General features: G+C 41.9%; 1 protein-coding gene across 21 annotated transcripts in view; it reads left to right on the top strand.

Moving 5' to 3' along the window:
- CSMD2 (CUB and Sushi multiple domains 2) overlaps positions 1-13,405 on the top strand; it is a 337,680-nt gene that overhangs the window by 62,086 nt on the left and 262,189 nt on the right. For all 21 annotated transcript variants that reach the window (XR_013941772.1, XM_080566779.1, XM_080566782.1 and 18 more), the window contains one exon: positions 2,701-2,917. Coding sequence is in view for 20 of the 21 variants with exons in the window: in XM_080566779.1 (XP_080422905.1) it covers positions 2,701-2,917 (217 nt within the window). In the remaining variant the exon portion in view is untranslated. The remainder of the gene's footprint in view (positions 1-2,700; positions 2,918-13,405) is intronic.

Below are 13,405 nucleotides of genomic sequence, written 5' to 3'. Positions count from 1 at the left end.
AGATTGATTTGATATGTCATAGAACTGTGTCTATTTTCTATTATGTATTTGTTTTTATTCATCTAGGTTTACACTTTTCTGCCCTTTATTCTTTGCTTTAATCACTAATTATGCAAGGACAGCATCACTTTACGTTGATTTTAAATCTTGTTTTTCATATGACCTTGGGAGTATTTGAAACATAGCATCTCTGACCTTGAATTTATTTTTTGAACTTCATGCAGCATCAGTAGCTTTTATACCATCAGGAAATAGAAGGATAGAGCCTCTTTAATTTCCCAATCTTCCTTAAATTGTTCTGATGACATTTACTTATGATTAAAATAAAAAATGTGCAGCAGAGACAGATTCAATATCCCCACATTGCCTATTGAGTGCCAGTCTGGATGAAGAAAAGAGGATGTGATTGAATTTTAGAGAACTGAAGCTTATGGATCTTTGGCAGTCTTCATGTTATTAAACCAGCCCAGGCCTAATTTTACCCCTCCGTGATAACAGTAATATTCCCAGTCCCGTGCAGCTTGCTGGCACCGAGCTAACGCATCCTTTCTGGGAGTTCTGCAAATGAATGGAACTGAGGCAGAGGAGGGAGGTGGATTCCACTCTCGTGTTTATTGTGTATTGATAAAGTGTACGGAGAGAGGCAGATGCCAGGTGCTGCAGAAATGCAAAGTACTCGAGGCTTGTTAATGAGTCGTGCCTAGCTCAGCTCTAGTCCCCGGGGAAGGCAGGGCTGTCCTAACTGATGTAGTAAACATGATACGAAAAGAGTCCCTGGGAAGTAAATATGATTGACCACTTTGGATTCGTGAAGGTATGAGCTTCATCCTGCGGAGACAAGTTTCACTAAGCGTTTTTGCACCAAAGTAGGTCAATCTAATTATAATTGGCTTTAATGAGCCCTACTCTGCAGTTCTTTACCTGTGGCTGGTTGGCACTCAGAAGTGCAAATACCATTGCTGCCTTTGAAAAAAGCATTGGGAAATCAAAGAAGTAATTTCTAGTCGGATTCATTTCAACTTGAAAGACTCGGTTATCTGCATAAGCAGGGGTAAACAATCCAGCATCAATAAGAAGAGCCAGACCAAATGCAAGCAGCAGTGATCAGAAGTCTGCTGGCCGTAGGGTAAAGGTGGAATCCTGCTTTGGGTTTCACAGCAGTTGCTTTGCAAACTGGAATTTCATTTTGGTGTGTGTGGGAGTTATTCCATTAAAACAGCAAAGAGTTACACAAGTTTGGCCTACTTCGTGCCTCAAAAGACATTCCAGTAAAGTAGCAGTGAAGAGAGGAAAGCACTAAGGAGAATTTGTCATTTAGGCTGTTCCCAACGCATATACTGGCTTCCCCAGAGAGAAGAAAACCCTCATATATCCAGAAATTGTACATCATGGCAGTTGATCTTTATCTTTGGGATGGAGTGTTCACAGGTAGTGCTTTGGGGAAGGAAAAATTGATTTGAGGGAGGTGTTAGATATTTAGCTGGTGGGTGCAGGACTCGGCTTCTGTCTCAGAAGATGTAGCTACAGAGTCAGGGCAGGTCCTTAGGAATACGGATGGGCAGACGTTTGCTTTGTGTTTGGCCTGCGTGAGGAGCTGAAACGGTTCAGAACTGGGTGAGTAAAAACAGAGCAGGCTGGGAAGGCTGCCTCGAGCCACCGGTTTCTTTCCTGTGTGGCCTCATAAGGTCTAGCAGGTATGTGATGGGACTGGTGATGGCAGCTCAGGGCCACAGCCCACTTCGCATTGCAGTGGTCCAGTTGCCAGTTTGGAACATGCAAACTGGAGACCAAGTGGGAACGTACCTTTCTTTTAAGGCAATATGCGTGGAAAAAAGGTCCTTTGTAATAAACACTGGCTCTTCCCTCTCCTGGGAGATAGTTTCAGGGCTAGCGAGCAACACATACCTGAAAGAAGGCTGATGGAGAAGAACGAACTGCTGGCTTAGAAGTTGCAAATATTTGGGTTTTCTTGTTGTAGGTTCTTTTAGTAGTTCCAAGTAGCTGTTTGAGAATGGTTTGTTTAAGCCTTTGAACTGAGTCCTGCTTTTTCTGGATGCAGGACACCTTTAATTTCTGATTTTGGTCATCGTTTTCATGCAATCTCTCACAGACTGTTCATTTGGTGACTCAGTTCCTCTGTATACTTATTTATTACGCCCATTGCAGTTCTTGGCCTTCCAAGGTGGAAGTGGTGCAAGTCTCTGTACGCACCGCTGAGCTCAATCTTCTTTTATTCCAGTGCAATTAAGAGTAAAAGAAATGGTCAGCTTTGTCACTGTCATTCTGCTGATTTGTGGCCTCTGTACCCTTCATGCTTGAGGCACCACTCTTGGCTAGATTCTCCTGAAATGGGGCAAATCCAAAAACACATAGTGTACAGTCATGGGCTGTGAAAGGGCCTTTGGGAAAGTATCTGTTTTCCAGTTATAGTTGGCGGCTGCTGTAATCTAGCTGTTATTAGCCTATTATATTTAAAGCTAGAGGGAGCGTTACACAGGAGATGGGTATCTGGGGTCTGACTTCCTGCAGGGAGCACAAAAATGCATCTGCAGAGACTACCTTTATCTGTTCCCCAGGACCAGGAATTCCTGGGGAAGAACAAATTCATTGGAAAGAATCCTGTGTGATCTGTTTTGACGAAGATTGTTAAATTTGTATTCTGCACTGTTTGACTTCTACTTTTATCTTCTCTTTTGCCAGCCCAGAACTGCAGTTACATTTTGCATGGCCCAAATGGGACAATACAGAGTCCAGGCTTTCCGTATGGATATCCAAATTATGCAAACTGCACGTGGACAATCACTGCCGAGGAGCAGAACCGGATACAGCTTGTTTTCCAGTCTTTTGCGTTAGAGGAAGATTTTGATGTGTTATCTATCTACGATGGACTGCCTCAGCAGGGGAACTTGAGAACAAGGTATATTGTCTGTAACAAACAGCGATGTTTATAAACATGCTCCCATTTCTTCCACTCAGAATAAGGCATCTAGGTTGCAGGTTGATGCTGCAATAAACTGGGAGTTCTTCATGAGCAGTTCTTATAGCTGTTTTGCTTTCTTATCTCTGATAAGGTTTGAAATGTTTCTCTGAATGCCTGACAGTAATGATTTATCAAAAGTCATTCCAGACATCCAGAGAAGTTAATTAGAAAATGGAGTAAATGGAAAGCAAAGCCAATGTGCAGCGGAGCTTCCTTCAATCCAAAAGAGATTCTCTGAGTGGGAGGATGGATAATGGATTTCAGGTTATATTTCTGCCAAATGCTTTGTGGGTCAACTTGGGTAATTCCCTAACATGTAGTTTTCTCACTAGCTGGGCTGGGATGGTATTTTCTGTTCACCTCTGACTAAACTATTGGACCTTCAGGGGTAAGGAGTTACCAAGTATAATAGCTTAGTATGAAGACTCTCCATGGAGTCTGATCTCTAAGACTTTCAGGTACAATCTTGGTATTAATATAAAGTTAAATGAGAGGCTGATTATGAAAAATAATTTATTGCTGTGATAGCAACTGTTATGCGACATGCCAGATTTCTGCGTTTGAAGGAATAATAGCCCCCTAGATCTGAAGCATAGATGAAATCTGCTTGGTGATGTGTGATATGACTGCTGTTTTCTGATGTGGTGTCTAACTGCAACTGATGTCTGATAGTGATAAAGGCAAAAAGTAAGAAGCAATGGCAGCCTCGAGTGCTAAAATCTCCAGTTGGGATGCTGTAATCATGGACAGTTCTGGAAATTAATTTTACTTCAAACCATTTTCGAATGGGTCATTTGACCTCAGTGTCTTGTCTTCTAACACAACTGTAAAATCCGAGTTAAAAACACAGGTGAAAATCAGCTCTTTATGTAGATGATTTTAGTTATGTAAATAAATCATATCTTCATCTTGCAACTGTGCTTGAGAATCATCCTAATTACAGGACCTCATCATTTAATCAGAAGGTAGTGTAGTGCTTTGCTTTGGGTATTATGTAAAAGATGCCTACGTCTTATACAAAATTCTGCTCAGGAGATTTTGTATGGTGAGTAGTTGATGCAGCTTTTGCCCTGAGAAGCCCCGAGCAAATTGCTCTGCTCATCAGCAGTGCCAGACGTTTCCTTTTGCCCTCTGGATGTCAGTGGAAGGTTCTGCTGAAGAAGCAAAATCCGTGAACGAGATTAGTTCAGAAGTAGGGTCATGGTGGAGTAAATCGGTAAGACACTGTAGATGAATTGCATCCAGGTATTGCTCTGAGCTACTCATAATCATGATATGATTACAGATAGAAGTACCAGCAAGGGCATCTTAATGCAGTTCATCAGTACAACAAACTTCTGAGATGCAGCTTGGCTACTGTCCTCATATCTTGCAGTCTTGCAGTTTGGCGGAAGGTCAGGAAGGCAAATAGTGTCCTTCCCCTGCATCATTGGTGAATGTGTTGTACGACTTGGGTGTCTAAGTGTATGTGAGTTGTAGATAAGGTGCTTGGGTAGTGGTTTGTATTTAGTGCAGTGGGGGAAAAGTAAAATAAATGGAAAGAAAAAGGTATTGGAGAAGCTTTCTGGAGGTCTGAAAGGACTTCCAGAAGTTAATGAGACATGGACTTGTGCATGATGGGCACTAGCGTTCTTCCCCTGGACATTTCTAGGTTAGTGATTTCAAAACCTGAAGCTTGCTCCTCTGTGCTATTTGCTGTCTAACCGCTTTGTTCGGCTAATATTTTTTTTGTACATCAATCTTACCTCATTAAACTCTGTAGCTGTTGCCCAGCATTGGCCTTTTTCTTCTTTCTCCGTTTCTTTTCCTTTGGCGATCAATTTTGTTTTTTCTGACTGCTTTCCAAATGTACTCCATTCATCATGGAAGTGCAGCACTTGAAGATGGATGACCACGCGTCATTCATCATACTACCAGGAGGCGGGCCAAAATAAGCTGCAAGCAAGTGTAAAAGAAGGAAAGAAAACCTGTTTGTGTAGAGAAAGTAACTATTTTCTTGACTGCTGTTCAAGGCCTACCAGCAAAGCAGTTAACAAAGACAGGAACTGTACCTCTCTGCTTCTCCCGGACAAGTTTATGTTGTTGGACATCAGGGACTTATTTCAGTAGGTCTTGCCTGCTTGTCTGGGAGAACAGAACGATCTCAGTACAAATGATGGGCTTACCTGTTAATATTTTCTTGCGGAGGGATGGAGACTGGTTAGTTTTCTCAAAACCCTGGTATTCCATGTAAGCCATGTATTGCTGAGAGCCCCCCCCAGTCTGGTGTCTCAGTGTCGTGCCTCTGTTCCTTTCTGGGAAAGGGTTACTAATTGTGTTCATCCTGTGCTGGCAAACACCCCGTTGTCTTGCAATTTAACGTGGTGTGAAAGTTCCCTAATAGAATAAGAGCAGACTTAATCCAATGAGACATTTGCTAATAAACTGCTTTACTGTATATTAGGGAATTTGCCTTGTGTGTTTGTGATGTGTGTGAATATTAAATGTGTTTCAGTGTCTTAATTTAGATATCCAGCGATGTTGCAATCTTTCACTGTGACTTTGCCTTGTTCGATAAAAATCGGACCTTGTTTCTTGTGATAAAAATCAGAGTGCTTGCTTCTTCAGCCTCTCTCAGATAATTCTGCTTTTTAGCAGTGCCATACACTGGCTTTCAGCCAGTGAAACCACCACGAGCAGGGACCGTTGTAGCAGAATCTTCTTTGGATCCTGTGAACAGAGATGGCTGCAGATTTTTTTCTCCTTGACCTGAGTCGGAGAGCTATGTGTATTCAGCAGTTCAGAGACTTGTAACTTTGGTGCCTGCATGTGGCTTTCCTTCTGAGCAGTGTTTGTGCTCATAAAACCAGACCAAGCTATCCTAAATGCCCATCCTTCAAGTCCCTGAATATTCTGAGTTGCCAGTGGGATCGGAGGGGTGCGTGTAGAGATCTGATCTGAGAACTGCAGTTGCTCAGGAATACTTTTTGCAAATTCCCATTGTGCTTTGCTGATTGTGTCATTGTTAAGAGGCTGCTCCAATCAGGTTGGTTTCCTGATTGGTTTCCCACCGTGCTGGGCTTAGCAGCTCAGCAGAGACCTGACTGAAATTTGAATATTTGGAGTTATTTATGGATCCAAAATTGCTGTGGGATTTGGGAGATGCTTTGCACCTTTTCATATCTGAGTGTTGTTACATGACATAACCAGACAGCAGCTGACAAGAAGAAAAACATAGCTAAGGAAAGCCACATGACATCAAGGAGCTTCATCTGATACTGATAATTTGCAGGATGCTTTTAATGTAGGAATCTTAAATTAGTTGCTAATTTACTTTTTTGAAGTTTCAGGCCTGCAGTAAGATCCAGAGAAAGTATATTTACCAATAGATTTGGAAAGTAAGTTATTTCACAAGCATAACCCTGTTCTCCTGAAGGAAGCTACTGAATTTACACTTAGAATAGGACTGGTCAATTTAGGAAATCAGACATTTTTCGTAAAAAAAAAAAAATAAATAAAAAAAAAATAAATTGCTCTGGAAAGGCAAAAGGATAAAGGATAGAAGGGGCAATCTTTTTTACCGTGTTATGCCGTTCAGTTGCACACATACCGAACCATGCCAGGGATAGCAGCAAATGGAGTCTTTTACAACCTAACAACCTGTGGGCTTTGCTTCCCGTCTGACATGGGGAGGTGACTGTATTGTCTTCTGGTCTAACAGGGAATTTTTGAATAACACTGAATTTGGCTAGGAAAGTGCTTGAGCCAATGCATCAAAGAAAAAAAAAAGGGCAAGTCTTTGCTCCAGCCAGCATCTTGGTGGTGCAGTTGGTGTGTTCCTGCAGACGTTACCGGGAGGTACGAGGTACGTCTTTACACAGCAGGAGGAGCTGTCCCGTTCTGATGCCTCTGGAGTGTGTAGTGTTAGGGAAAATGAGGTAGGAATTTCCAGACAATAGCTTCCTACATAAAACAAAGAGATCTTTGCTGCCTTCGGCTCAGCGGAGCTGTAAGTTGTCTTCTAGCTCACATTTTGGTTGTTGGTCAGCGTTTTCTGTTAAAGTTTGTGTTGCTTATTCCAGGGAGATGCTCGTTCTTTTTCCCTGGCAGATAACTGAAGAGTTGAGAGGAGGATTGCTATCAACGTGCTGTGTATGCAGTTAGAAACCATCTCTTTGGCCATATTTAATTGACTGAAAGATGAAGTATTTTGTTTGATCTTAAAATTACTTGATGCTACTGATAAGAGGTGAATTATCCACCAGCGTGACCTATTTTACAGATACAACAGGAATACCTGTATCTTGCCTGTTTCTCATTGATAACCTTTTAAATACTCTTTGAAAAATTGAACTGGGTGTCTTGTACTTAATTACAAATGAGGAGAACAAAGCTTTTGATCTTAAAAACGATGAAAAGGGAGGAGGAGAAGAGATAAAGGGAGCAGTGCAGGAGAGAATTCCCCCCCACGTGCTGCGTGCTCCTGCTTGCAGCAGGGTTCTGGGGTTCTGCCGTCAGGTATTGGACTGGCCGAGTTCAAGACTGTTAAAGAATTTTCTGGAAAATAGCATTTGCTGTCTGGTAATATACCAACTTGTGTTAGGATTTTGTTGAGTCACCGTTGGTCCTGTGACATAGTCCTTTATAGTTAACTCATGTCTCCTAGGGGATCATAGTTCTTTTTACGAAGGGTAAAGATAACGAGAATAAAGAGGGCCAGATAAATCCTTCTGTCATCCTTACTCAACTTCAGAATACTATCTCCATTTTCCCTTTAGCAGAGTCTTTCTGTCACTTCACATTGAGTCCCTGGGGAGGAAAAAAAACCAACCCAAACACTTCAAGTTCTCTGCAGAATAACACGCACGCAGTTTTTTCCTGATGCTTGTTTAAACTGCTCCAGCAGCACGAGGGCCTTTTGCTGGCAGCCCCATTGTATTGTTTCGAATAAGTGCTGAATATTTGAACTTTCAGATTTTGAGATATTTGATAGAACTAAGTCCTGGAAAGCTAATGGAGTGAATGCAACTGTGTTTATGGCTGTTCAATTCTGAGGCTGTATTCAAATTGTCTGTTTTTTTTGCGAGGACAGTGTTTGTTGTGATGAGTGATAAAAGCTGCTGCTGCTGTCAGGGTGGGATGTTGTGTGTTTTTTTTCTCCTGCCACGATACTGGATCCTTGGCCCTGTTTTAAAGGGTAAAGGATCTGCCCTCTCAGATCTTCCTGTTGGGTTGTGGCCTGTACCTTGTCTGGTAAAAACAGGACCTTGTTGAAAATGTGAGCCTTTTATTCATAGCCACTGAATAAAATACTGACTGGGGAGGTAGTTTCCTAGCTGAAGGCTGTTCTGCATTTTGTCTGTGGGACCAGCTATTCCCTGCTGTGTGTTTAGTACAGGGGCTGTCTGTCGCTGGGCCTTAAGGCATTATTGTTACTCGAACAATATTTTGTTTTCAGGATTGGTTTTTGTTTTCTGTCTTCTTTTCCCCCTAAACTGTTGATTAACCATGCTAATGGGTAAAATCTACTAGAAAACGTTGACAATGCATCTTGCTTCATATTAAGGTATGCTGAGTGTAGAAAGATTTTCTATAATTAGACAACATCTAATAGATGTAATTAAGACTGCGCTGGAGCGTTCTGCTTCTGATAGATCTGGGAGTACTGAATGCCATTAGTAAGTGAGGTGGGTTTTAAGGCATGCAGAAATGCCGGGGAGGATCGTGGTGTCCTGATAGATAGCTCTCCATGCCCAAGCTGGCACAAGTTATGAAAGTCTCCTATCCCTTAGATGCTGAGCGGTGGGAGGGAAGAAAGGGGGATGCCCACGAAGTGCCCTGCTGCAGGACATCGCTGATGTGTTTCACCAGTGAAGTCCAACGTGCATGGAGAGGGCAGGTCACGAGGGGTTTCTTTTTCTGGCCTACAGTTAAACTTGTATTGCATAATGCATTACCCTTCCCTCTTCCAGCTTTCCTTTTGCAGTTTATCCCTGTAGTCTGACGATGCAGGGCCTTGTTGATGATGCGAAGTAATTGCTGAAGGCCAGGACCAGGTAGTATTCTCTAGATCCCTCTAGCTGATGTTTGGTTTTACTTCAGGCTGCATTTTAGTCCAATGATTACAAGCCTTTTAGACAACAGAAGTAGAGCATCGTGAAGTCTGAATGTGATCTGATTTATGATCACTGTAGACCCTGCAGTGCCCAAATCTAGTGTTCCACGTAAAATACATCTGCAAGGTGAGAGCTCTAATAGCTTTCATGGGATTGCTCCTCTTCCTTATCGAAGATGGCTAGTGATAAAGACACTATCTGCTGCTGTTTTACTACTAAATGTCCTATACAGAGAAAGTTTATCATCTTTTTATGTGTAGCAGCGAAGTCAGGCGTATGTCTTAGTCCTGTTCTGAGCCCAGCAGCTGCTCTGCTCTGTGACATTAGGCAAATTACTAATCTCCCCTTTCCCATCTGTAAAATGATATATTTTTATTTTTGTAAGTTAAAGTTGTAGAATGCTTAAAAGCCCCCACTTGGAGAGCCTGTTTGCTAGGGTAAAGAAAGAATCGAAGTATGGCTGTAAATTTTACATTTCATACCTTTTAATGCCATCTTCCTGAAGGAAGGAAAAGCACATGGGTTTTCGTATTATCTTTTGAATGCAGTGAATCTCAAGGTCAAGGAATTTTTTCATCTCACTGTAACGTCTGACCTTGAGAGTTTCTCAAGCAAAGCACCTCTTTAGACAGTGTGCATTTCCCTTTTATCAAAATTAATGAAAGACTACAGGAGATGATACAGTCTTACTAGATCATTGAAGATACAATGAAATTGTGGAGTGCTATTACTTGCAGTCTGAAATAGAAAATTGACAAATCTTCAGTGCCTATTGACTCTAATTCATTATGCTCCTGTTGGGCGGCAGAGGGTGGCCTGGCTCCTTTTAGACTACTTGGAATTGGATTTTGGTGTGGTGCAAGAGCAGCTGCTGACATCTGGTCCTTTTTCTTAAAGAATGTAAATGTTTTTTTTGTAATACTTAGGGCTACAGCTGATTAGTGCCGCTGTAGTGGAATAAAAGGTTTAGGAAGGAGACAAATATTTTCATTTGAATTGTTTGGTAGCTTATGTTGTCACTGATCCATGTGTAAATTGACGTGTGAAATGCTGTTGTTCAAGAATTTATGTAGAAGTTTTACTATTGAAATCAGGACCTTTAGCTAACCAGGTGTATGCAAGACAGCCTCTCCCTGAAGTTATTCACAGCTCCTGGATTTGAGGCAGAGGGGAGTATGGAAGCAGAAAAAAGTGACTAATGCAAGGTCGAGAAGTAGCTCTGGTGCTGCTGGATTTGAACTTGAGGCTTTTCACCTCTAGCGCAGCGTGCATTACTGGGATCTCCCGCTAAACATCCGCAGTTACCTGCATTTCTCATCCCAGCTCTGCTTGATACCACTTGTACAAGGTGCAAGGGAACAGAGAAGTAGGTATGACATGAATCAATATTACAGTCTTTGGATAAATCTTCATCTGCAGGAGCAATGTTTTTTGTTTCAGACTATTTTTATCTTATAACACATCTAAAAATCAAATTTCTTATTAACCTGTTTTTTGACTGTATTGGTTATGAAGAACAACTTGTGTTTTTGTGCCATTGATGTGTTTTGATGCTTCTTTTTAACTTCTAGGTTTATAGAAAATGAATTTCCATTTCCTTCTTGTATATTGCTATTAAATTTTATGTTATTATGTACAACTAAAAATTTAAGGAATTAGCATAGGCATAGCTGTGCTCTGGTCAGCAGTGGGAGAGCAGTTGGTGTGGAAATCCCCCAGACAGATCACAGCCAGCTAGCTGAGCTGCCTGTCCCGGGACCACCTAGGCAGAACAGTGCTTGCCTTATGCTGCCACTTAATATTCACTTGGGGGAAGTAAAGATTCTCCCTTGAGACTGATGTCCGAAGTCTAGTTCAAATCCTGATTTTGTATGCATAAAGAGTAAAAGGGATGTGCAGCCTTGGCAGATGAGTCCTGGAGTCACTCTGCATGTCAGCTTTGGCTCTGTACAGTTGTGTAGCTTCAGCTTCTTGAGATTCAAATGGAGAAAGCAGGAGGAACAGGGATGCACGTGGAGTAAGTATCTATACTAACAGAGCCATAATTATAAGTTTTTGCTTGATTGTGTGTCCATACGTTCACCATCTTGGATGCCCAGCGTGTTCTGGGATTATTCATGTGGCTGAACAGTGATTAGCCTTAAGGTATGTTCAACTACTGCTTATAGGAAACTTCCAGTTCTTTCAGAATTTGTTAGCCTTGTTAGCTGTTGGTACTGAGCAGGAAAAAACCTGCCTCTGCCTACTGAGGATTTATGATAAAAAGCCCAAAGGCTCCATTAAACTGTGAGGTTAGAAATGGTAATTGAGGATTGCTTGGGGAGAAATCCTGTGTTTACTGGGGGAGGGGGAATGTAAAGCTCCTCAAGAAGGTGTATATGTTCCTCGGGCATCAGCCAGTGGTGTGCTGCTTCATTATCAGGCTGATATTTTCAGTGTCCTCATCGTGTTCCTCTTTCTTGTACGCAAACACGTTTACTGGTAGAAGGGAATCCTTTGAAAATGGAGCTACTCCCACACGAGTCAAATATTTGTGGAGAGAGCCTGTAATAGCAGGTGAAATCCTTGTTTGTTGTGCAGATTCGTGCTGCCTCTAAGTGTTTGTTACCGGCTTCTGTTTATCGCTGTTGTATAGCTGGGGTTGCAATTGTGCCTCTGCGGTTAATGGCCTGCGTGCGTGCTCTCCGCTGGGCTCAGGTACGCAATAAGCATACGCCTCTCAGTTTTGCTGCTTATCAGCGGAATGTCTGTCGGATTTACCATGGCTGGAGGAGGAGGAATGTGTTTTTTTTTCCTGAAACATAAATCCTGTCCCATTGAACTGTCATTTCGTGGCTGCAATTATCGAGACTTCAGTGAAATTTTGGCGCTTTTCTCCCTTTGCTGGATCACTTTTTGAATGTCTGGTCAGGCAGACAATAGGTCCCCAAATTGCTTCCTGGAGCTCATGAAAGCTCCGAGAGCATCTGTAGCCTCTGTACGAGGCTTTTTTTCCCCATCTACTGGATTTCACACCCCCGATGACTTTTTTTGTTGTTGTTGTTGAAGAAAGTCAGAAATAATCTAAAACTGCCAAGTTTTGAATTGATACTGCTGAGCTTTACTTGGTTTATATCCAGTCTTGTCTTTGTTTACTCAGAGTATCAACTCAGATTTGCCAAGAGGTTGCTAAAATTTGGTGAACCACTCTGAGAATTTTTCTTCTGGGTTTGTAATAACAAGACCAGAAATATAGCTGCCAAAGTTTGTCAGAGATCTGCTTGCGTTTCACTATTATCTGGGAAAGTACAGGCAAAATAAGCACAGAAGGGATGTGATGAAAATTCCAAGTCTGTGCTTTTCCTACTCTGTCCCATTGTATGGAAAAATGAAATTTATTGAAATGTGATGCTTAGTTTCTGTTCACAGCTTGAGAGCCATGAAGGCCTCATATATTTGAGATGGCTGTGGAGGCTTTAGGCCCTATAAATAACACTTTTCTAGAGGGAATTGACCCAAAACCCATTTTAAATGAGCAAAGAAATCCATCTAGGCTGGAATTTATGAGCCCTGTGACTGTCCCTAGAGACTGTGTTAGTTAATGAAGCCTTTGTCAGTGTCAGAGAGGTAAGCAAAGGACTCTTGTGGCTTGATGAATTATACTTGGCTTGGAGAAGGGAAGAAAATGCAGTCCATTCTTAAGTCGCACTGGCACGTGGGCTTGATTGGATGATGTTAGATTGAGGGCTGTTAGCAAAGGGTAAATAAACTTTCTGAAAAAATCCAGGCACAACATGTGTCACTGGATGAGTTTAAGGGATGTGATTGTTACTGGCTTGGTAAGAAAAATACACAGTAATGTATCAGACGGAGTGAACTGATGATAGTATTTTAAAAGCAACTTAATTATCAACCAGCTGGGCAGAGAGGATGTTTGGAAAATAGCATGGAATAAAATGGGACGTGTCAGTTGGCAGCGAAGTACCTTGGAGTTGCTTTGTGAAATGTGAACAGAGAATTTACGCAGAGTTCCTGGTACTGCTGGTCACAGCATGCCTCTGGAGATACGTGCTCAGGACCTCTTTGGAGCTTGACTCCAAAAGAAGAGCAGCTTGGTTTTATGCATAAATCATTCCTACAATTTGAATAAGTGTAAGTGTGAACTGAAACTGGTTGTATGTTATTACAGTATCACTTTAAGCTGAGATCCTTTTGGTTCACCGCATCATTTCAGAGCTGAGAATGGTCCAAGTAATGCCAGTGAGTTCTGCCTTGGAGAAGGGACTTCTGTGTGTCCGCAGCATGCAAGAGCTGAAAGTATGCTTGGATTACGCTCTGCTTGTTTTCTGGG

This window comes from Anser brachyrhynchus, assembly GCF_964034855.1.
Source record: "Anser brachyrhynchus genome assembly, chromosome: 24".
Lineage (NCBI taxonomy): Eukaryota > Metazoa > Chordata > Aves > Anseriformes > Anatidae > Anser > Anser brachyrhynchus.
This window is presented reverse-complemented; position numbering and strand designations above follow the sequence as displayed.